The 25,311-nt window shown below is 33.6% G+C and overlaps 4 protein-coding genes across 4 annotated transcripts; all 4 read right to left on the bottom strand.

Moving 5' to 3' along the window:
* Positions 1-870: 870 nt before the first annotated feature.
* LOC132754874 (cytochrome P450 1A2-like) lies at positions 871-5,544 on the bottom strand. Its single transcript, XM_060745622.1, has 2 exons — positions 5,016-5,544; positions 871-4,875 (listed from the first exon to the last, which is right to left on the bottom strand). The coding sequence occupies exons 1-2, from the start codon at positions 5,349-5,351 to the stop codon at positions 3,667-3,669; spliced, it is 1,545 nt and encodes a 514-aa protein (XP_060601605.1). The 5' UTR covers positions 5,352-5,544; the 3' UTR covers positions 871-3,666.
* Positions 5,545-13,354: 7,810 nt separating this feature from the next.
* Positions 13,355-14,065, bottom strand: LOC132754871 (vitamin D 25-hydroxylase-like; the record flags this gene model as incomplete). The annotated part of the gene is made up of 1 exon (XM_060745621.1): positions 13,355-14,065. A coding segment is annotated over one exon (684 nt), but the record flags the coding sequence as incomplete, so codon positions are not given.
* On the bottom strand, positions 14,065-14,991 carry LOC132754870 (cytochrome P450 1A2-like). Its single transcript, XM_060745620.1, has one exon. It carries the CDS (start codon positions 14,885-14,887, stop codon positions 14,066-14,068), a length of 822 nt encoding a protein of 273 aa, XP_060601603.1. The 5' UTR covers positions 14,888-14,991; the 3' UTR covers position 14,065.
* A 3,009-nt stretch (positions 14,992-18,000) lies between these two features.
* Positions 18,001-22,711, bottom strand: LOC132754869 (mucin-5AC-like). The gene is made up of 6 exons (XM_060745619.1): positions 22,414-22,711; positions 21,800-21,994; positions 21,442-21,597; positions 19,591-20,601; positions 19,083-19,173; positions 18,001-18,625 (listed from the first exon to the last, which is right to left on the bottom strand). Exons 1-6 carry the CDS (start codon positions 22,694-22,696, stop codon positions 18,274-18,276), a joined length of 2,088 nt encoding a protein of 695 aa, XP_060601602.1. The 5' UTR covers positions 22,697-22,711; the 3' UTR covers positions 18,001-18,273.
* Positions 22,712-25,311: the final 2,600 nt, after the last annotated feature.

Here is a 25,311-nt window from a genome sequence, read left to right as displayed (position 1 = left end):
AGGCCAAATAATGAGTAAATGTATTGTTCTGTTTCGTACCTTTTTATTTTTGTAACAATAACGCGCCCTTCGTTGTCAATTCCTACCTATATCACATCTCCTAAAATAGTGTCTGGTAAAGGAGATTCATTTTAAATACACATACATGTACACTTAGGCGTTTTGTGTGACCTCAATTACGTTTATTACAAAGTTTTATGTGAGTGGCTTCATTCTTTTAGAATAGATAACTGATAGATTTATGGTTATAGCATATTACTGGCATAAAGTTCTAGAATCAAATACATTGTATATGAAATGATAATATCTGTATATGGTTGACTTGATGGTAATTAATAAGATGCTCCATTGTGTCCCATTTATCGTAACTTTTTGAATGAAACAAAAACTGAGCATAAAAATACGAAACATTATACATCAAACATTAATCATTGAAATTTAGCACGTTCACCTGCAGTGAAAATGTTATTTACTTGTGAGTTATCCAGGAATGCCGGTTAGGTGGTCCGGCCGTCGAGATATTACCGAAGTGTTTTGAAATCGGCGTAAAAACTAAACACAACAACCGTGAATAGAAAAATGAAAATAGAAGCTGTTTCATTACCATTCCTTTTTTCAGATCAAGTGAAATCGTTGGATAATCTGGCAGAAAAGGGAAGAGCTAATTGCATTTACTCTGTACCAAGCGTATTTGATTATTATATAAAAATATCTAATATAATATGTTACTTTTCATGTAGTTTGCCTTTTGCTCTGTGAAGACTTAAAAAGAAACGGAACTAATAAAGATTATAAGATCATATTAATTTCGTCATTATTTTCAACTTAACAGGAAATTTAAGGCTAAACAATAATTGATTAAAACCAAAGTTCTTTGAATTTTTAATGCACAGATAATTACTGATACATTATCCATATATTATAGGCTTTGTGAAAACAAGTAAAACGTATAACCAATAATATAAATATATATTATCATACTTACGAGTCAAATATCTTCAACAGTAACTGTTTCACAATTTATTCAGAAACTAATTTCAGTCACCAACAAGGTATGTGAGATAGATGTATTTATTTCAGTATTATGCAATAACGTGGTAATACATATCTTAAGCATGATAAAAACGTAATAAAACAATAAAAAAGTAAATAAAACAATAACAAGGTAAAAAATGTATGAGAAATGAAACCAGATCAAATACATTTAACAAAGGATAACATAAAATACAGAATTAATCACTTATTTCCATTCTTGGCTTTAGGTACTACTGATAGTGGCATTGGTGCGTGAAATAAAATACCTCACAGTCAAAAACTAAGACGCACAACACTTTACATAAAAAACTATAAAAGATCTGTGTGAAGTGGAATATAAGATAATTGCATATTAACAAAATGACTTTTGATTGACAATTTTGACAGCATAAAGTTTTATAATGGCCATTATATACAAAGGATTTTGCGCCATTATATTTTACACTTCGGAAAAAATATTGAATAAACTTTTACATGATCTTGTCTCACATGAATGAATATTGCCGTTTACCTATATATTCAGCTGCAACACCGAACTTTTATAATTTTAACGACATAACATATTGTTGCACTCTTTTTTAAACAGGCAGCTCATTATCACAACAGAATAACATGAAAATTGCAGACGCGGTCTGATTGAGTCTGTACATGAGGGATAATAAATAAGTGCAACATCTATAATCCCTCACCCCCTCTAGCACCAGCTTGAGCTGTACTCAAGTCTCAACACTTAATAGTGCTTTAGAATAAAAACTTTAGAGTGTTTATTCTCAAAATATGATCTCTAGATGGAGGTTGGCCCACTAATAATATCTACAGTAGATGACGATATACGACAAACTGTGAAAAAGGGCGAGGGGTTGCTAATTATTGATAAAACATATTACCAATAATAATAATAATAATAATAACAATAATAATTATTATTATTATTACTATTATTATTATTATTATTATTATTATTATTATTATTATTATTATTATTATTATTATTAGAGAAGTATTCAAAAATAGCTTTATATCTTTAAGAAAAAACAACAAAGATGCAGATATGGTGATAAATAGAACTTTAAAAGCACATAATGTATTATTACCCCTTACTTTTTTCGTAACGCTAATTTCTCATAGGCCTCTGGGAGTTATTTTTACTGTTAATGCAAGTGTACCACGTAACTAAGAATTTTGTACTGTTACATAGGTAACAGTATTTTTTAATAGTATAAAATCTGGTCACGTGGTCTATTTTCTAAATAAAATGAAATAAAATGGCCGCCATTTTTTTCTCGATTCATTCTTATTTTCGACGTTAAACCCCGATAGGACATCAATTTCTTTTCTGGAGTAACTATGACACCCATAAAATTTAGTTGTTCGCACCCTGGTGTGCTTTTCGTGTATAAAATATATTTTTGTTGAATAGTCAAAAAGTGAACATCCGTTTTCAACGAAAGTACTTGCAATGTAAATAATAATGTGTCAAACTGGAACATGCATACGATTTAAGCATGCAACAAAGGATTATTTAACAATTTTAATCAGTGAAACGTTATAGATATGGTGGACAGACATAGAATATCATCGTTATTTTGTCAAAAACCATGCTAAGAATATTCTGCAGAAGGGTCAGATCTCACAGATCATGACCGTGTAAATGGGTTAGTGTTTTGTTTTCTAAATAAAACCTAGCTTATTGTATGTTTATGATTTGTAGATATCATCACTTACATAAAGAATAAAAGAAAAAGAAAACTTCTCAAGTAGGCCGAATGTACACTTAAATCTTAAAAAGTAAGGACAGTTTAGTTATTGTTACTCTTGGTTTATTTTTGTTACAGTTAGATTTAGTTGACAATTTCAGATCATCACAGTATTTTTGTTCTTGGTAATAAAATAATACGCCTCGGGTAACAGTATTTTCCTCGGTATGATATTTTTACTGTTACCCACAAACCCATGTGTTATTTATATATTATTCCCCTTCCAGATTTTTTCCGCCTTTTTGATTGGCTATTGATCACCCGAAAGAAATTGATATTACCGAGCCAGACGGGTAATATACACACTCAATTTTCCCGTTGGGTACCCCACGTTGTAAACAACATGCGCTGTGGCGATGCGCGTACGGTTTGATCTTACACGATGTAAATTCTGATTTACAAGAATTTTTTAACTGTCAAATGATAAATATATACAAAAATAGAGTAATGATACATATTCGCATCAGTATTGAAAACAAATATGACATTGTGAAAGTTTGATATTAATTGCTCTTTGTGACAATCTATTGTTAGAAACGAACGTCACTGACGCGTTATAAAAAGCTTTCGGTACGATAAAGAATGGTTAACAGTGATGTGATGCACTTTTCCAACAAAAAATTACTGAATTACATAGTTTGAAACAACACAGAACTGATTTTCCAAAAGTAAATGAAAGACGAAGGCCGCTTTAAGTAGTATTATGAAATAATCAACATACTCCATTGACCATGTCCATTTTTTTTAGGATCAGTCAAACTTAATATCGATGATATATTTATCTGTTCCTTTTCTGTCCAAATTTGTTAATGCACCATCTTATTGTCTTCATTAGTTTAAAGATTTATTAACATCACAGGAATAGAAGTTTCGTCTAGAATCTTCTTTTCACAATGACTTTGAATGGTTTTGGCGACAGAATAAGACCTCTAATGGGTTCAAGATCAAGGTCACATCCGTCAGGTTTCTGAAATGAACAGCGCTGTAGCAAAGTTGAAATTACAATGAAAATGTTCATTTTTGCTAAAGCCTCACCGAGACATTGACGCCGTCCCGTGCCAAATGTGGAAAGAAGGATATACGAGGTTTTTTCCCTGTCCAGTTTACCTGAATTATCAAGAAGTCTTTCAGGTCTAAAGATTTCCGGATCACCCCAATATGACACTTCGTTTGCTACTGAATGATAGTTAAAAAAGACAACTGTGCCTTTGTCGATGTCATACTCTCGCACTTTTGTGTCATGCAGTGTAAAATGGGGTAGTGCGAATGGAGTTATTGATGCTTTTCTCATAACTTCAAGGATAGTTGCCATTACGTACGGAAGGTTCGCCTGATCTTTTTCAGAAATATTCCTGTTACTTCCTAATTCTTGATCAATCTCTTTATGGGCACGCTCCTGTATGTCTGGATATTTAGTCAGATATAAGATGATGAACAGTAACAGGCGACTTGTTGTTTCAAACCCGGCACCTTGCAATGTCGAAATTTGAAATTGTAAAAGTGTGGCTGATGTCTTACCGTTGCTGTCATGATCGGGTAAATCCTCTGATAGCTCACATAATACATCTAAAATATCCCTTGTTTGCCCCTTCTGGTATGAAGTTCCATGTTCAGAAATCTTCGATTTTGTGATGCCATAAGTTGCTGTTATCGCTTTTTTGAATTGGTCCACCTCCATTTTTTTCACATGCCTTAACCAAGGAATAACATCAACTAAATTTCCAGACTCGACAAATTTAGTAAACGTGTCCGATGATTCAATGATTAAGTTCAAGTGTGGTTTTATTTCATCTTCTTTTCCTCTGCCGTAAAGCATCTGATACAACGTACCTATTACAGCCAACTGAATATCTAAATCTAAAGATACGGGCTCATCACATGCATATCTTAATAGTTTTTCTGTTAATTTTTCAGCTTCTTCCCGAAACAGTTCATTCGGAGGATAATCGCACTTATTGATATATGTTCGTAAGGCCGTTGTTGTCCGTTTTCTGACTTGAAGATACGTCGGAGAATAGTTACAAAAACTAATGGCTTCTAAAATAGATAAATACAGATTCCCTAAAGAAAGCCCAACACGGCAAAATTGAAAATGTTGCAGGCTCGGTTTGATTGAGCCTGTTCATGGACGGTACTGGAAAGTGCAAGTTACCGTCCACGCCCCCTAGCACCGGCTTAAGCAGAATTCAACATTTAAACATGAAATAGTAAAATTTAACCATCGAATTGCTCTTTGATAGCAATTTGTGAAACGAATTCGGGTCTTCCGGAAAAGGCATCGTCTTTTCGTTCCGCGGCATCTTTGATAGCTTCATATCCATTAACAATTATTGTTTCCCAACTACCAAAGCGTATAGGAAAAATATCTCCGTACTTTCGCCGCCACTGCAAATACTTTAACTCCGGTTTTTCTCCTAATAAAGGCAGGTGTCCTAGTATAGGGAAGCCCCATGGTCCAGGTGGATACCGTTTTTTACTGAAACATTTTGTCCACCATGACAACACAAGTAATGTTATCAAAGTCAGTACAATACCACTCAATGTAAGAGAAACATCCATTGGTATTACTGTCTCACTATCTAAACTTTCAAATTTTCTTATAAATCCGAATCATAGCAAATGACATACAAACATGTTGTCTTTTTCACTATATTTATAACCAATTTGTTTCACATTACAATTTCATTGCACATGATCCAACAAAAGGTAAAGCGGAAGTTTCATGGTCGGTGACTTCATATGAAATAAAATGATTGTGACAAATATCACATTCCTATAAGTTTTTCTGTCCATTATTCGTGAAAATGCGCAGTTAAATATGTTGCATGCACGGTAAATTTATCTTATTCAACCAACCGCTTATTATGTCAGTGTACATTATTTTACCAGTTACAATTTGTATAATGCGTATATATTTAAAGCGTATAAAGGTATATCTTATGAAATATTTCAATAAACCTTATAAACAGTAAAATTATGTTGCGCCTATATTAGTATGGCTGATTCTCGAAATAATTGTAACATAGATTGTTTTTGTTATCTTACACATAAAGATATTAAACGTAAACAGAATAAAATGTTCTATACTTCTATTTTACGTAGAGATTGAACCGTTCATCAATCTCTTCATTTATGCGCATTTTTTCTAAAGGAAATATACAATAAATTAATTTTATAAGAAAAAAAATTCAATATACAAAATGTGTGCAACAGATATATAGCTTTTTATTTAATGCTTTTCAGTGGATTACTGATTTATCCGTGAAAATTATATTTGATAATTTCACAGTGAAAATTATCAAAATATAATTTCACTTTTTTCAATGACGAAACTACTTTTTTAAGATTTTCCCCATGTGGTACCTCAATTTTATTTTTACGGACAATTCTGACAATGTCAGGCTGTTAAAAGAAATAGCAAAGCTGAAATAGATAAATAACTTAAATGTCAAAAGTAACACAGAGAGAAAACTTACTTCTATTCCTTCAAATTCCAATCACCAAATTTCGTCTCTAAATTTTTTTTGTTTCGTTTTTACAGTCTGAAAAATACATTCCTTCCCCATGCAAAACTGCTCTTGATGACATTTGGGCATATTAAAGTATCCTACGAACAATAACTGCCGTATGCTTTATGAAAAATTGAAAAGCATTGACAGCCATCACTCGTAAAATAAGTAAAACAACCCAGCGTTCCTTCAGCAAGCTTCCAAGTTTTCCATTTTCCTAGCTCCTTTTCTGAATGTTTTCACATCTGTCAACACTTATTTTTTGTCTGTTACAATCCTTAAATAAGTTTTCTTTCTTTTAAAAAGGTGTATGACTAACACATCCAAATTATATCCTTCTGAATCTTACACAATTATTTTCCTCCCATGAAATACACAACTTTAAAAACTGGCTGCCGTTTACATTTTAGAAAGCCAGGTCTAATATAAATTCGCAGTAAGTAACAGAAATATGGATGGATGGTTGGAATTTTCTCCTGCAAGAATTGTTTGTTTTTATTATTAAAACAAGCGGTCATTCATATTTTTTTAATAAAATGAATAAATATCACCGTCATTTAACCTTGATTGGCGGACTTATTTTTCAGCTCAAGACTTCATGTTTTAAATGAGAAATTCCGTCTAAAAGGGGCTCTCAATGGGGGAAACAGATTTTAATATTAACGTTAACATTATGGAAATTTCGTTTTAACTTGTTTTTAAGCATAAAATAAAAAGAAAATTTGTCTGTTTGTTGTGTAAGATGTAATTTTATTTCATCTCGTGAACTTTAAAAACAGTATTCTCACTCGTGGCTACGCCACTCGTGAGAATACTGTTTTTAAAGCTCACTCGATGAAATAAAATTTCATCTTACACACAAACAAACAAATATCCTCTATATACACCTCAAAATTATGATAAGTTTTTTTTTTGTTTTTTGTTTTTTTGCTTTGTTGTTGTTGTTTCGTGGGTTTTTTTCTTTGAAATTCATACAAAAACATAGTGCCTACTGAGTTAATTATGGTGTTTATAAAACGTTAAATAATTTTTTGGTATTACTTTTTAAATGCTGAAAAATTCACATACATGTAATTTTAGTGTAATATGTAGCCTTATGCAATGTTATGATATTGTAACATTATTTTGTAAAAAAAAACAAAACCGTTTAGATTTTCAAAGTAATAGTTTTAGATTTTCCTCCTTTGAAAGGCTTAATAACTAACTGACTAACCCATTTTGATATTTGTATATCTTTTGTGTTTAATATTTCATATGCAATAACTACAAAGACATTGTAACGAAATATTGATCAGTTGAAAACTTTCGACCCCGGACAAGTCAACATTAGTGTAACTTCGAAGTATTTAAATAGTGACAATTCACCTAGATTATTATCTTTGAACACTGTATAGCGGCCAATAAGACCGAGGACGTACAGTATCTTCTGGCAATAACAAAGTGGGTAGCCCTTATAAGAACTGTTGCCAAAGCACATGCTTTTCAAGCCCTCACTTTGTACTAGGGGCTAACGCACTTAATAAGTATCCTTCCATGTCAACGCTGCCTAGTTTGAAGAGCCAACTTCCTTCGGTTTCAGTCCGAGCATCGGCAGATGGTTTGCAGGATATTCGTTTCAGTCTTTTGATTTCGCCGCAGCGGCCTGAGATCTTCAAATCTCTCATCGACGTGCATGTATTTCGGGAAAGATTTAGCTTATCACTGACAATGCAACAGCTCCTAACATTATTATGTATGCTTTTCTATGTCAAACCTATATAACTTACGTGGAAATATTGACTTCAAAGAATTTGTCTCAGATTGTTTAAAGTGACGATATTTTAACGATGAAATTGTGCAATAAGTGTGCTGCATATTGAAGATAAAAAAAACCTAATGCATTCAAGTGTTGTAGTTTCGTAATTACTTCCCAGGAGTCAGTTAACTTCCGACATTCAAGTGCACGAAATTAACTCTAAAGACTTTTATGTTACCTGAGAGTTACAGTTATAACTAGGTAAAGATATTTATATAACCTGAAGGACAAAAATGAAAACTGAGACCAGTATAAAAGTGTTGTATCATAGTTTGGGGACCTTTCTGTTGAAAATTTGTCAGAGTTAAATCGTACACATATACATACACAGTGTGTTAACTTGAGAGCAGGAATTAGTTACCCGCACTGCAGAGCATACCCATTGATTGGGGGTTTACATATTGTGACGACAGAGAAAAGGATAGCGATGGAAATATGCTATTCAGATGCTCGTTCATTGGTTACTTTTTTCTGTGGTTTCATATTGTGACATCAGGGAACGTATTTTTATTTTTGACTATGATACAATAGAGAAAGAACATCAAAACACTCGGCAATCGTTTCGATGCTCTTTCTTTCACTTATGGTTTAAAGTTGATTGGTCTATGTCAGGAGAAATCTCTGCCTTGATGTTATTTAATCTAAGGAAAGGTTTAGTAATAAATACTAGAACCAATTTCCAAGATATGGGGGCTGGGCAGTACCGCCTGACATAAGATTGAAATATTCTCAGTTGGAAAACTAGCATGTCATTGTTTAGTTAAACATAATTAAAAATTATTTGTTTCATATGACAGGAATGAATTGCATTAACAATCCGAGGTATTGTTGAAAATTCATTGTTTTACATGCCAGATTAGTAATTGGACCCCATCCTTGTTTGTACGTGACTGCTGGGGGAAAATAATGTTATGCTTAATTAAAGAAGTGACACTTTCTATATTTTTATCTGATATCGAGTTGTAAGAGCCGATTTGCAGTTATATGTTGTAAGAGCCCGTCTACACCTATCCAAGTCTTGAATGCAAGTATCATATTCTCTTGTATTGGATAGTGTAGACACCCTACTTGAATGAGTTTTAAAGAGAAATTATGTGACATTCAAGAAGATAATTCCTTGCAAGAAAGTTAGAACACGTCCTATTTTTCTACAAGTTTTTGGCTGTCAAGACACTGATAACACCAGTTTGACACAAAACATGTGCCCGAAGGTTTGATAGTGCTGTTATTTTTATTATTTTCTGACTTTTTGTTGTTGATTCAGTGTACTTGCCCTTTGAATTTCAGTAAATGATTACAATGTCTTGGTAAAAGGAACAAATCAATACGCTGATACACAGAAGAGCAAAAAAAAAAAAATAAATAAATACATTGTAAAAAAATGAAAAAGAGCTCTTTTTCAAGTAGAGTCAAAATGGATTTAATTAAAATGATCTTGTTCATTTAGTGAATAACTTTCATCGAATAAAAAATTTGCATCAAAATAAATTTTTGTCACATTTTTTTCAATTTTAAAAAAGAATGAACGCATTTCATTTACTCCATTCTGTTTTAGCTAATTGCATCATTTTCCCGCTTTTTTTCACATATTTTACCGAAACAAAGACAAAGGTATAAATCCTGGGCTATCTTAATGAGACATTTCAGAAAAAATTGTGCCTGAAAAAATGTTGAAAGGGCCATTTATTTAGCTTATCTAAATGTGACATGTAAGCAACTTGAATAGGTGTAGACACGGCCTTTAAGAGTTCGATAAGACTCCCTACGGTCGTCTAAATACAAACTCTTACCCATACATATTTGTTAGCTTAAACGATTTGATCTTTACATGTAGATATATTTTATACTTCCAGCAACAGGTTTATAAATGAAACTGTACATTGAAATCTGATACACTTCAGTGTATCGCTGGCTCGTAGTAAAAAAAAACTATCTACAGTGAAACTGTATGATTATTCTGACAGTCTACAATAGGCACATTTTTCATAAGTATTCCATAAACAATAGAAATGTTATCCAAATTATTCTTATGAAATATTTTTGGAAAATGAATTTTTGATATAGTTCTAAAGGGATTAAGTATGAATATATACTTGTATATGATGAATTATGATAATGTGTTCTAAAAAAAAATTGTTTGCTAATTATAAACATATCGGATCATGTATCTTTCACTTGCCAACGACGTCCAATTATGTACTTTGTTCGAGGTTTGTTTTTATCTATGATATCAAATACTATCAAACAAATTTGTTATGGTATTTAAGACCTTCAATTAAAGATTATCCTTAACTTGGCAGCCTGAAGATGGCAGCCTAGCAGCCTGTAGTTGGTAAAGACCAATTCACTTTAAGTCTGAAAACTAATGCAGAGTAAATTACAATAAACAAAAAGCTATCAATTAAATGCATAACCTAGTCAGTGAAATTTTATCTTGGTAATTGTATACCACCCATTTTTACAACTGCGTAATTTAGCTTAGACGAAGTGCATTTTACTCCAAATTTTACCCGCACTTTCAACGGTCGATCCGAACACCTCTTATTTTAAACCATATTTACTTGCAAAATGAGGTAAATGCTGAAAGCGGTATTGGGTCTAAACCTACAATTTATCGTTGGATAATCGGACGGAAACAAAATCCTAGAACCAGAAAGAGCTGATTTCATTTAGTACTCTTTACAAATCGTGTTTCAAATTTAAAAAAAAGGGTATAGTATTTTTTATTTAGGTTGTTTTTCTTGCCATTTAAGAGACAGAAATTAAAATATCGCAAATATAACTTGAAATTGGAAGAAAATTAGAAAATGCCTCTGAAAAATGTAATGCAAGATGAACAGACTCACGTAACATACTGCTTTCAATATGACTTTTCTTGCCTTCCAATTGCGCATAGTAATGACAATCAAGTACTATGGTCAATTATTAGTTGCAAAGGGGATGCCTCAAAGATACAGCTTTCCCCATGTCTTGCAACTGTGTCTTGTTATGATATACAGTATTCCAAGAACCATGTTGCTACTTATTAAGGGGCGTCCGTGGCCGAGTGGTTAAGGTCGTTGACTTCAAACCACTTGCCCCTCACCGCTGTTGGTTTGAATCCCGACAGGGAGTTTGGATTCTTTCATGTGCAGAAGCTATCCAGCTAGCATATGGAACGTCGGTGGTTTAGTCAGGTACACGTTCGTGACTGAAATGGTACACTGAAGGGCACCTGAGGTCTTTCTCCACCATTAAAGCTGGAACGTCTTGGCATATGATCTATACTATGTCGGTGTGACGTAAAACCAAATTTAACAGACAAACAACTACTTATGTAAATGTTTGAGTAATGGGCTACATTACAGTTTGTACACCACGCCATTGACAAAGAGTGAAAACACACTATTATTTCTGCTGCTTAATATTTATTTAAATATTATGAGTATATTTATATTTATTTATTCTAGCACAGATATAGTGTCTTTATGATGTGTAGAGGTTGAAATCTCATTTTGACCAATTGAATTATTTCGGTTTTTATTTTTTTTTTAATTTAATTAATTGATTCGGCACCAACTTAACTCCTAATTAAATGATATCCCGTTAAAGTAGTGTATCATAGTAAAAATATTCAGAAAGTAATTTGAATTTAATATTTAGGAGAGTAACATTTATTTCAGTATTATGCAATAACGTTGTAATACATATCTTAAACATGATAAACCAGTGATAAAACACTCAAAAGAAACATATGAGAAATGAAACCAGACCTATCACATATAACCTAAGATAAAACAAATAAAGAACTAAATCACTTACATCCATTGTTGCCTTTAGGTACTGAAGATATTGGTGTGTGAAATAAAATATCACAGTCCAAAATTATGTCAGAAAATAGTGTTCATAAAAGCTATAAAACCATATGTTTAAAGTTGAAAGTAAGATATTAATTACATATTAACAAAATGGCTTTTGACTGACAACTTTGACAGTAAAAAGTTTTATAACAGCCATGATATACAATTGTTTTTTCGCCATTACATTTTACACTTTGGAAAATATAGAATCAACTTTTACTTGATCTTGTCTCATATGAATATAGTTTTTACCTAATATATTCAGCTGCATCACCGAAGTTTTATTAAACTAACGACATTACAGTTCCACTCTTTTTTAAACAGGCAACTAATTCAAAACTTTAGAATGTTTATTATCAAAATGTGACATATGACCAGGATTATGTACGAACAAAGTAAATAGATTCAGAAATTAGTAAGACCATGAAACGTATAGTTACATAATCATTAAGGCATGTTTCAGAACTCATGATTAAGGTTGGCATATTAATAATATCTACAGTAGATGACGATATATGGCGTACTGTTAAAAGAGCGAGATGTTGCTTATTATTGATGAAACATATTACCAAAAAAAAAAAAGAATTATTTGAGAAACATTAAAAATTGATATCTTTAAGAACAAACAAAGATGCAGACATGGTGATAAATAGAACTTTAAAATAACATGATGTAATGTTAGAGAATAAAAGATGTATGTCATCAGAATCAAGCATTCAAGATGTTGAATCATTATTAAACCCTTTTTGAACAGGTTCATAGATACATTGATAAGATATTGTAAATGAAAATATTGATAATATATTCTTCGTGAAAATATAGTCAATTCCTTTCCTGATCCTAACAGACCAACTGAAGGGTCTCAAAAAATGTTTTATGCAGAAATTGCAGTAATGATATACAAAGTTAATTATAAGCGGCAAATAAGCTCAGTTATAATTATAGTGAATATATACGTTCAAAGGCGAAAGCGGCCTCAGTCTCAGCTTTTCTAAAGATTAAATATGTTATGTTTAGATAAAACTTTTCATATATGAAAATAAAGTACATAAACAATAAGAAAATCCCCTTGATACCCCTACTCTACCGGAACGCTCTTTGTGACAAACGAACGTCACTGACGCGTTATAAAAAGCTTTCGGTACGATAAAGAAGGGTTAACAGTGATGTGATGCACTTTTCAAAGATAAAATTACTTAATCATTTAGTTTGAAACAAAACAGAACAGTTTTTTCCAAAGGTAAATAAATGACGAAGGCCGCTTTAAGTAGTGTTATGAAATAATCATGATACTCCATTGACCAAGTCCAATTTTTTTAGGAGCAGTCAAACTTAATATCAATGATATATTTATCTGTTTCTTTTGTGTCCAAATTTGTTAATGCTTCATCTTATTGTCTTCATTAGATTAAAGATTTATAAACATCACAGGAATAGAAGTTTCGTCTAGAATATTTTTTTCACAATAACTTTGAATGGTTTTGGCGACAGAATAAGACCTCTAATGGGTTCAAGATCAAGGTCACATCCGTCAGGTTTCTGAAATGAACAGCGCTGTAGCAAAGTTGAAATTACAATGAAAATGTTCATTTTTGCTAATGCCTCACCGAGACATTGTCGCCGTCCCGTTACAAATGTGGATAAAAGAATATGCGAGGCTTTCTTCTTGTTTAACTTATCAGAATCATCAAGAAGTCTTTCGGGTCTAAAGATTTCCGGATCACCCCAATATGACTCTTCGTTTGCTACTGAATGATAGTTAAAAAAGACAACTGTGCCTTTGTTGATGTCATACTCTCGCAGTTTTGTGTCATGCAGTGTAAAATGGGATAGAGTGAATGGAGTTATTGATGCTTTTCTCATAACTTCAAGGATAGTTGCCATTACGTACGGAAGGCTCGCCTGATCTTTTTCAGAAATATTCCTGTTGCTTCCTAATTCTTGATCAATCTCTTTCTGTGCACGCTCCTGTATGTCTGGATATTTAGTCAGATATAAGATGATGAAAAGTAACAGGCGATTTGTTGTTTCAAACCCGGCACCTTGCAATGTCCAAATTTGAAATTGTAAAAGTGTGGCTGATATGTTACCGTCACTATCATCATCAGGTAAATCCTCTGATAGCTCACATCATGCATCTAAAATATCTCGTGTTTGGCCATTCTGGTATGAAGTTCTATGTTCAGAAATCTTCGATTTTGTGATGCCATAAGTTGCTGTTAACGCTTTTTTGAATTGGTCTACCTCCATTTTTTTCACATGTCGTAACCAAGGAATAACATCAACTACATTTCCAGACTCGACAAATTTTGTAAACGTGTCCGATGATTCAATGATTAAGTTCAAGTGTAGTTTTATTTCATCTTCTTTTCCTCTGCCGTAAAGCATCTGATACAACGTACCTATTACAGCCAACTGAATATCTAAATCTAAAGATACAGGCTCATCACATGGATATCTCAATAGTTTTTCTGTTAATTTTTCAGCTTCTTCCCGAAATAGTTCATTCGGAGGATAATCGCACTTATTGATATATGTTCGTACGGCCGTTGTTGTCCGTTTTCTGACTTGAAGATACGTCGGAGAATAGTTACAAAAACTTACAGCTTCTAAACCATTAAATGCTTCTTTGATAGCAATTTGTGAAACGAATTCGGGTCTCCCGGAAAAGGCATCGTCCTTCCGTTCCGCTGCGTCTTTAATGGCTCCATATCCATTTACAATTATCGTATCCCAACTACCAAAGCGGATACTGAAAATATCTCCGTACTTTCCCCGCCACTGCAAATACTTTAACTCCGGTTTTTCTCCTAATAAAGGCAGGTGCCCCAGAATAGGAAAACCCCATGGGCCATGTGGATACCTTTTTTTACTGAACCATTTTGTCCACCATGACAACACAAGTAATGTTATTAAAGTAAGTAAAATACCACTCAGTACAAGTGAAAACATCCATTGGTTTGACTGTCTCACTATCTAAACTTTCAAATTTTCTTATAAATCCGAATCATAGCAAATGACATACAAACATGTTGTCTGTTTAACTATATTTATATTCAATTTTGTTTCACATGACAATTTCATTGCACATGATCCAACAATTATCAAAGCGGGAGTTTCATGGTCGGTGACTCAAATATGAAATAAAATGAAAATGATTGACAAATATCACATTCCTATAAGTTTTTCTGTTCCTTATTTCTCACCATGCGCAGTTAATATATTGCATGCATGGTAAACATTGATCTTATTCAACCACCGCTTATTATGTCAGTGTACATTATTTTATCAGTTACAATATGTATAATGCGTGTATATTTTATAGGGTATAAAGCTATATCTTATGAATTGTTTTAATAAACTTTATAAACAGTTAAATTATGTTGCGCCTATATTAGTATGGTTAATTCTCGAAATAATTGTAACATAGATTGTCTCTGTTATCTTACACACAAAATATTTTCCTTAAACAGAATAAAATGTTCTATACTATCAATCTCTTCCTGCATGCGCAATTTTTTCTTCAGGAAATATACAAACATATATGAGCCACACGACAAAACCAACATAGTGCGTTTGCAACGAGCATGGATCCAGACCAGCCTGCGCCTCTGCGCAGTCTGATCAGGATCCATGCTGTTCTCTATCAGTTTCTCTATTTGTTATAGGGTTTGTAAGCGAAAAGCATGAAACCTGATCAGACTGCGCGGATGTGCAGACTGGTCTGGATCCATACTGGTCGCAAACGCACTATGTTGGTTTTATCATGACGTGGCTCATATATAAATTTGATTAGAAAAAAAATCAATACAAAAAAAAATATCTAAAAAATACAAAATTTGTGCAACAGATATATAGCTTTATACACTTTAAAATTATGATAAGTTTTTTGTAGTTGTTGTTGCTGTTGTTCTTTTTGTGTTTTTTCTTAGAAATTCAAACAAAAACATAGTGTCTACTTAGTAAATTATGTTGTTTATAAAACATTAAATTAATTGTTTTGTATTTTTATTTAAATGCTGTAAATTCACATACATGTATTTGTAAGAGTAGTATGCAAGCTTATGCAATGTCATGTTATTGTAACATAATTTTGTAAAAATAAAAACGTTTAGATTTTCGAAGTAATAGTTTTAGATTTTCCTCCTTTAGAGTCGAAACAACATACTGGCTAACCCATCTGATTTCTGTATATATCTTATGTTCAATATTTAATATGCATTAACTGAAAAGACATTCCACAAAAAAGTTATTAAATAACGAAACATTGGCCAGTTGAAAGCTTTCGTTTTGGACCCCGGACAAGTCAACATTGGAGTTATTTTGAAGCATTTTAATAGTGATAATTCACCTCCATGCAATGTCCCTAGAATATTATCTTTGAACACTGTATAAAGACAAATGGGACCTAGGACGTACAGTCACTTGAGGCAATAATGAAGTGGGTAGCCCTGAAAAGAGCTGTTGCCAAAGTACCTGCTTTTCAAGCCCTCACTTTGTAATAAGGGCTAACGCACGTTAATTAGTATCCTTCCATGTCGTCACTGCCTAGGTTGTAGGGCATCTTCCCTCTGTTTCAGTCCAGGCATCGGCAGATGATTTGCAGGATATTCGTTTCAGTCTTTAGTTGTCGCCGGCCTGAGTTGTTCAAGTCATCCATCTGCCTCTCATTAACGTGCACGTATTTCGGGAATGATTTAGCTTATCACTGACAATGCCACAGCACCTAACATTATAATGTATGATTTTCTATGCCAGAACTACATAACTAACGTAGAGATATTGACTTCAAAGAATTTGTCTCAGATTGTTTAAAGTGACAATAACGCTGGAATTTTGCAAGAAAATGTGCTGCATATTGAAGATAAAACCCCTAATGCAATTAATCGTTGTAGTTTCGTAATTACTTCCCAGGAGTCAGTTAACTTCCGCCATACAAGTGCACGAAGTTAACTCTAAAGACCTTTATGTTACCTAAGAGTTGCCGTTATAACTTTCCTTTTATACAATCTAAAAGTAAAAGTTTATGATCTTCTGTCATGAATTCTTTGTATATTTCGTTGACATTTTGAAGTCTGTTGTTACAATTTGAATATGTTTTTATTTCTGTCACACCAGAGGAATCTAATCAATTAGATGTGAACTTTTTTTTTGACTTTATGGCAAATACAGAATGTTCAAAATCTTGCTGTGAATTTGACCTCTAAACTAGAAACCTGGATTTGGCACGCGGCACATTGTCGTTTTATTATGTCTTGCTTCATTGGAGACACGAACGGTCGGTCACCTGAGTAGAATCACTAACCTGACGTACGTTATCTGAATAGTAAATAGCAACAGCTAGTTATTCAATCACGAGCAACATGCCAACATCACAGAAATTAAAAAGATGCGTATATTTGATATCATCTGTCAAGCAAGAATGGTAAAAGCTTTTAAAAAGCCTAAAAAGCGAAGCATTGTGTGAGGAATACATATGAGCCGCGTCACGACAAAACGAACATAATGGATTTGCGACCAGCATGGATCCAGACCAGCCTGCGCATCCGCGCAGTCTGATCAGGATCAATGCTGTTCGCTTACCAACTCTATTACAAGTAGAGAAACTGATAGCGAACAACATGGATCCTGATCAGACTGCAGACTGGTCTGGATCCATGCTGGTCGCAAACCCATTATGTTCGTTTTGTTGTGACACGGCTCATGTTGATTTTAAAATGTAAACCAATAAACTTAAGATTGAACTGACACTTTAAATAATCAAGATATGGATTTTATTGACTGTAAAGACATGTCAAGGCAGCAACCGAATAATACTTTTGCTAAAATTACCTTAATAAATGTTTAGGGTCCAGCTTTATTTGTCATCCAATGAAAACGCTGTATTTTTTAAAAATCATGTGTGTTCATATTCATAGAAGAACAAAACTCGATAGTTTATCGAATGTCGTTCATAGTCACCTTCTATTTGTTATAGTACTTCATAGAACCGCGTTATTTTGTTTCTACATTTACAGTATACAAGTTGCCAGTTGACAAAGAACAAAACCAAGTGTGACACAATGCTGAGGGAAGCACTTTATGTTAGTATCTTGGTAAACAATGTGAACTAATTTGAATAAACAGTATATCACGTAGTCAAATATGGAATGTTCAAGTTAGATTTACAGACCCTAATAAATCAGTAAATATCGGCAAACTTCGGAATAAAGCGTAAACAACCGAAAGCTTTCCTCCGACAGTTTTCTACTTTGACGACATCATATGAGAAACTACCAATACACGTATAACGGCTAGCATCCACACTCATTCGGGTCTGAAATCTTTAAAAAGTTCACTCATAGCTTTGTTATCGGGGGATTGTCATTAATTACGTCATATGTGTCGTCAACAGATGTCATATCTTTTTCTGTATATTCCGGTAAATCTGCTTCATAAGGCGGAGGAGGGCTATAGCATCTTAAACTTATGTTGTCGGGCGTAATATACATGTTGGTAGCAGACGGTATTCTGTCATATTGTGAATTATGTTGTCCAGGCGTTTGACAGGTATCACTATCTCTCTGAAAGTTGTCAGCATCTAATTCTGTCATTGGTTGAGTCCCGCGATCACTTCTTGTATACCGTGTTTTCGCTGTTTCAATTCTTATGTTTACGGTTGAGCAATCTACTATCGTTGTCGTTGGTCGTCTGAAAAAAAATAATAAAAAAATGTAATAAACTCAGAAAAGATCAAATGGTTTTTCATTTTTCCATCAACATTTTTTCATGTATTTAAAATATTCTCTGAATCGAAACGAAGTCATAAATTCACAGATTCACAGATGTAATGCATTAATTGACCAAAGAAAAAATCTTACAGTTTAAAACACCGAGAGGTTTCTATTTTCATTAAAATGTCAGAGAGAAGCAGTGTTTAAGCAGTATTTATTATCTTTGTTTAGTTTTCCAGTAAAAACGTAATTTGTTTCTCCAGCAAAAACGTTATTTTTTTCACACACACACGTACACGCACACACATACGCACACGCGTACGCGCACACGCACACACACACACCAACACGCACGCACACGCACACACACGCACACACACCAACACACACACACACACACACACACACACACACACACACACACAATCAAATACCTGCATTTCCTGTACCAAACGAGGACTATCGCAGCTATTATAACTAAAGCTATCACTGATATGATAATCGCTATTGTCACGATATCGTCACCTGAAAAGAAGAGTATTATTATAATTTCTAGACAAAATAGGTTGTTTATCATTCATAAATGCAATGCCTTAAGTCGAACGAACGGACATAACATTTTGGTCAGGTCATTTTCTGTTTTCTATTGGTGGCTGATTTATACCATGTTGTATTTTCTCTCTGCGGGGTGCAGATTTCTAATAATCCGTTGCATTTTTACAAAACAATGTGAAGCCTCAATCACAAAAAAACATACAAAAACTAAAATCTTCCAATTATTCATTGATATTTTAACTAAACTATATGAAGCGAAAAACACAATACCCCAAAATCGCTGTGAATGATTCTTTTATGGTTTTGATGCTTTGTGGGTTTATTTCCGAGACACAAAAAATGTTACAGGCGGCATCCAAATAAACAGAACTATAGTACAGTACTCACCACTGGGAAGATTGACCGGACGTGTTGTCGTTGTTATGCTTTCAGTCGTAGTTATGCTTTCAGTCGTTGTTATGCTTTCAGGCGTTGTTATGTTTTCAGTCGTTGTTATGCTTTCGGGCGTTGTTATGCTTTCAGGCGTTGTAATGTTTTCAGTCGTTGTTATGCTTTCAGTCGTAGTTATGTTTGCAGTCGTTGTTATGCTTTCAGGCGTTGTTATGCTTTCAGGCGTTGTTATGTTTTCAGTCGTTGTTATGCTTTCGGGCGTTGTTATGCTTTCAGGCGTTGTAATGTTTTCAGTCGTTGTTATGCTTTCAGTCGTTGTTATGTTTGCAGTCGTTGTTATGCTTTCAGGCGTTGTTATGCTTTCAGTCGTTGTTATGTTTGCAGTCGTTGTTATGTTTTCAGTCGTTGTTATGTTTGCAGTCGTAATTATGCTTTCAGGCGTTGTTATGCTTTCAGTCGTTGTTATGCTTTCAGTCGTTGTTATGCTTTCAGTCGTTGTTATGTTTTCAGTCGTTGTTATGTTTGCAGTCGTTGTTATGCTTTCAGTCGTTGTTATGCTTTCAGTCGTTGTTATGTTTGCAGTCGTTGTTATGTTTTCAGTCGTTGTTATGTTTGCAGTCGTTGTTATGCTTTCAGGAGTTGTTATGCTTTCAGTCGTTGTTATGTTTGCAGTCGTTGTTATGTTTGTAGTCGTAATTATGCTTTCAGGCGTTGTTATGCTTTCAGGCGTTGTTATGCTTTCATTCGTTGTTATGTTTTCAGTCGTTGTTATGTTTGCAGTCGTTGTTATGCTTTCAGGCGTTGTTATGCTTTCAGGCGTTGTTATGTTTGCAGTCGTTGTTATGTTTTCAGTTGTTGTTATGCTTTCAGGCGTTGTTATGCTTTCAGTCGTTGTTATTCTTTCCGTCGTTGTTATGCTTTCAGGCGTTGTTATGCTTTCAGTCGTTGTTATGCTTTCAGTCGTTGTTATGTTTTCAGTCGTAGTCGATGTAGAGGTTGTGGTTACTTCTTAATTGGTCAAGTAAATAAAAAAATTATACAATCAGCACACCAGATAGTCTTTTTTCAAGCACATCCGACAATTATGGGCCATTTCTTTAAATTGTATATAAAATTATAAGAATGTGAATTTAAACTCAATGGCAAGCGCTCTTTTATTATTTTCAACAGAGAAAAATTTTTTTAAAAAACAACAAAAAAAAAACGCAATGATAAAATCCCTAAAAAACGTCTCAAACTAAAACGGCAAAATTAAAAAATATTGCAGGCTTTGTTTGATTGGGGCTGTTCAAGGACGGTATAGGAGAGTGCAAGCTACCGTCCGCGGTCCTTTCGTCTTGCAGTTCATTAATCTTTTATAACTCCACAAGAGAAGTTCATTACTTTTTCATAACTAAGAATCATATATGTAAATATCTTTGAAAATGTACTAATTTTTTAAACAAAACAGACCAGAAACAATATTTCTGGAATTAATTTTACAGCTTGTATTAAATCTATCAAAGTTAGGTTGTTTTTCTCTTTCTTATTGTACGAAACAATACCTATACATCAATTGAGTCGCGCCATGACAAAACCAACATAATGGGTTTGCGACCAGCATGGATCCAGACCAGCCTGCGCATTCGCGCATTCTGATCAGGGTCCATGCTGCTCGCTGTCAGTTTCTCTACTTGTTATAGGGTTTGTAAGCGAACAGCATGGAGCCTGATCAGACTGCGCGAATGCGCAGGCTGGTCTGGGTCCATGCTGGTCGCAAACGCATTATGTTGATTTTGTCATGGCGCGGCTCAATTAAATCTAACAAAGGTTGGTGGTTCTGCTTATTCTTATTGTAAAATACATTACCTATACATTGAGAGCTATCTGTTGAGCCTATAGCATTTGTCGTCTGCCCAGCCGGACATGATATACATGTCGTTTGCCCAGCGTTCGACTGATATTTTCCCTTCTCACAAAAGGTACAAACATCATCGATAGAATGTGTGCCCGGTGGACATGCAACTACAATATCACATAAATAAAATTCAAATTGATATTTCATGAAAAGTTTGAACTATTATTTTCAGAGTTATCAAGTAATAATATGACAGAATGTTAGTTATAGTATATGAAATAAACTAATTTACATTTTACCGCATATATATTAATTATTCTACACACCATGAAATGTAAGCTATAGAATGATTTTTTAGTATAATTATACCACAAATGCCATCATAAGGTGCGAATCCGTTATTGCATGTGACTCCTGCGTCAATGTTTAAACTGTCGTCTGCAACAGTGTACGTCACACCGTCAATAGTGACGTCAAACAACTCATGTGTATTGTTTTGAATATATTGGGCAGTTTGTTCCAGACGATTTAAAGCGTCTATTACCTCTTGTAAAGCACCATTTGCTGTTTGTAAACATAAGAAAACCAATGTGGTTTAAAGTAGTATTGAGTAATCACTTAAATATTATTAAAACTTACATATATTATCAATTTTCAGTCAAATGGCATTGTCATTGCTTGCCTAATTGCGCATGCGTAGACCTGTACATTTTCTAATTTGTCTTTTCTATAAATAGGTATAATATCATTTGCTCTAGGGGGTCAGTCGCATCATTTGATACATTTCTCATTTCTCCACAATCTTTGAAACTCTCAACTGATTACCATTACAAGTTATGTAAAGAGTCGAAGAAAATAAATTTACATAACAATTATATCTAACAATTCAAAAAAAAAATCTGTAAAAAGATACTAAAAAAGTATCGGAACAGACATAAAACGCATAAAACAGAATACAAAAATATTTTTAGTGTAAAACTTACGTATTCCACTCGATATATAGTCACTATAGTCAATGTCCGGTCCCTGAGATGTAGGAATATTAAACACAATCGTTAAAGTTGACTCATCTATATCTTGATTTGTCTGACAATCGGCAGAATCAAAGCACTGCAGGCCTGATGTTTGGTTGTTTATCAGGTCAACGAAGTCTGACTCTACATTGGCGGGAATCGCTGTTACATACTCTACAGTGATGTTTATGCTTACTTTGCCTGGCCCGACGGGGTCTTGAAGTATATAGGATTGTTGGTAATGAGCAGACATTTTGCATACGCAATTAAATAGAATATTGAGTTGGCATTGTATTTACAACATAATAGTGGACAAAAAATAAAATGAAAACTGGTTAAATATGTCAATGTTGAATATGATATGCATGTTTCCGCGTATTTTTGATAGGTCCGCCCTCATGAAAAATATCAAAAATGTTCATTGCAAACATTACCGGTATATGTATGTCGACGGAGAGTAAATTTTCAATTTATTATTTCAATGCTTTTGACTTTTTCAATAACAATTATACGACACTCGTGAGAATACTGTTTTGAAGCTCTTTCAATATAAATGAATTTATCTTACACAAAAATTAAGAAATGACCTCTATACATGTACGTGTATTGCCAGGTAAGTGGGAAATATCAATGCAAATTTGATAAACTACCATTGACATATATCTCTACATTTTTTGATTTGTTCGGATAATGAGTTTATGTAAATATGACCTTCATTATATTATATTTATATATTTCTCCCGGAAAAGGCATCGTCCTTCCGTTCCGCTGCGTCTTTAATGGCTCCATATCCATTTACAATTATCGTATCCCAACTACCAAAGCGGATACTGAAAATATCTCCGTACTTTCTCCGCCACTGCAAATACTTTAACTCCGGTTTTTCTCCTAATAAAGGCAGGTGCCCCAGAATAGGAAAACCCCATGGGCCATGTGGATACCTTTTTTTACTGAACCATTTTGTCCACCATGACAACACAAGTAATGTTATTAAAGTAAGTAAAATACCACTCAGTACAAGTGAAACATCCATTGGTTTGACTGTCTCACTATCTAAACTTTCAAATTTTCTTATAAATCCGAATCATAGCAAATGACATACAAACATGTTGTCTGTTTAACTATATTTATATTCAATTTGTTTCACATGACAATTTCATTGCACATGATCCAACAATTATCAAAGCGGGAGTTTCATGGTCGGTGACTCAATATGAAATAAAATGAAAATGATTGACAAATATCACATTCCTATAAGTTTTTCTGTTCCTTATTTCTCACCATGCGCAGTTAAATATATTGCATGCATGGTAAACATTGATCTTATTCAACCAACCGCTTATTATGTCAGTGTACATTATTTTATCAGTTACAATATGTATAATGCGTGTATATTTATAGGGTATAAAGCTATATCTTATGAATTGTTTTAATAAACTTTATAAACAGTTAAATTATGTTGCGCCTATATTAGTATGGTTAATTCTCGAAATAATTGTAACATAGATTGTCTCTGTTATCTTACACACAAAGATATTTTCCTTAAACAGAATAAAATGTTCTATACTATCAATCTCTTCCTGCATGCGCAATTTTTTCTTCAGGAAATATACAAACATATATGAGCCACACGACAAAACCAACATAGTGCGTTTGCAACGAGCATGGATCCAGACCAGCCTGCGCCTCTGCGCAGTCTGATCAGGATCCATGCTGTTCTCTATCAGTTTCTCTATTTGTTATAGGGTTTGTAAGCGAAAAGCATGAAACCTGATCAGACTGCGCGGATGTGCAGACTGGTCTGGATCCATACTGGTCGCAAACGCACTATGTTGGTTTTATCATGACGTGGCTCATATATAAATTTGATTAGAAAAAAAATCAATACAAAAAGAAATATCTAAAAAATACAAAATTTGTGCAACAGATATATAGCTTTATACACTTTAAAATTATGATAAGTTTTTTGTAGTTGTTGTTGCTGTTGTTCTTTTTGTGTTTTTTCTTAGAAATTCAAACAAAAACATAGTGTCTACTTAGTAAATTATGTTGTTTATAAAACATTAAATTAATTGTTTTGTATTTTTATTTAAATGCTGTAAATTCACATACATGTATTTGTAAGAGTAGTATGCAAGCTTATGCAATGTCATGTTATTGTAACATAATTTTGTAAAAATAAAAACGTTTAGATTTTCGAAGTAATAGTTTTAGATTTTCCTCCTTTAGAGTCGAAACAACATACTGGCTAACCCATCTGATTTCTGTATATATCTTATGTTCAATATTTAATATGCATTAACTGAAAAGACATTCCACAAAAAAGTTATTAAATAACGAAACATTGGCCAGTTGAAAGCTTTCGTTTTGGACCCCGGACAAGTCAACATTGGAGTTATTTTGAAGCATTTTAATAGTGATAATTCACCTCCATGCAATGTCCCTAGAATATTATCTTTGAACACTGTATAAAGACAAATGGGACCTAGACGTACAGTCACTTGAGGCAATAATGAAGTGGGTAGCCCTGAAAAGAGCTGTTGCCAAAGCACCTGCTTTTCAAGCCCTCACTTTGTAATAAGGGCTAACGCACGTTAATAAGTATCCTTCCATGTCGTCACTGCCTAGGTTGTAGGGCATCTTCCCTCTGTTTCAGTCCAGGCATCGGCAGATGATTTGCAGGATATTCGTTTCAGTCTTTAGTTGTCGCCGGCCTGAGTTGTTCAAGTCATCCATCTGCCTCTCATTAACGTGCACGTATTTCGGGAATGATTTAGCTTATCACTGACAATGCAACAGCACCTAACATTATAATGTATGATTTTCTATGCCAGAACTACATAACTAACGTAGAGATATTGACTTCAA

The sequence above is a fragment of the Ruditapes philippinarum genome, unplaced genomic scaffold (genome assembly GCF_026571515.1).
Source record: "Ruditapes philippinarum isolate M1 unplaced genomic scaffold, ASM2657151v2 ctg13345_1_1_1_1, whole genome shotgun sequence".
Taxonomy (NCBI): domain Eukaryota; kingdom Metazoa; phylum Mollusca; class Bivalvia; order Venerida; family Veneridae; genus Ruditapes; species Ruditapes philippinarum.
This window is presented reverse-complemented; position numbering and strand designations above follow the sequence as displayed.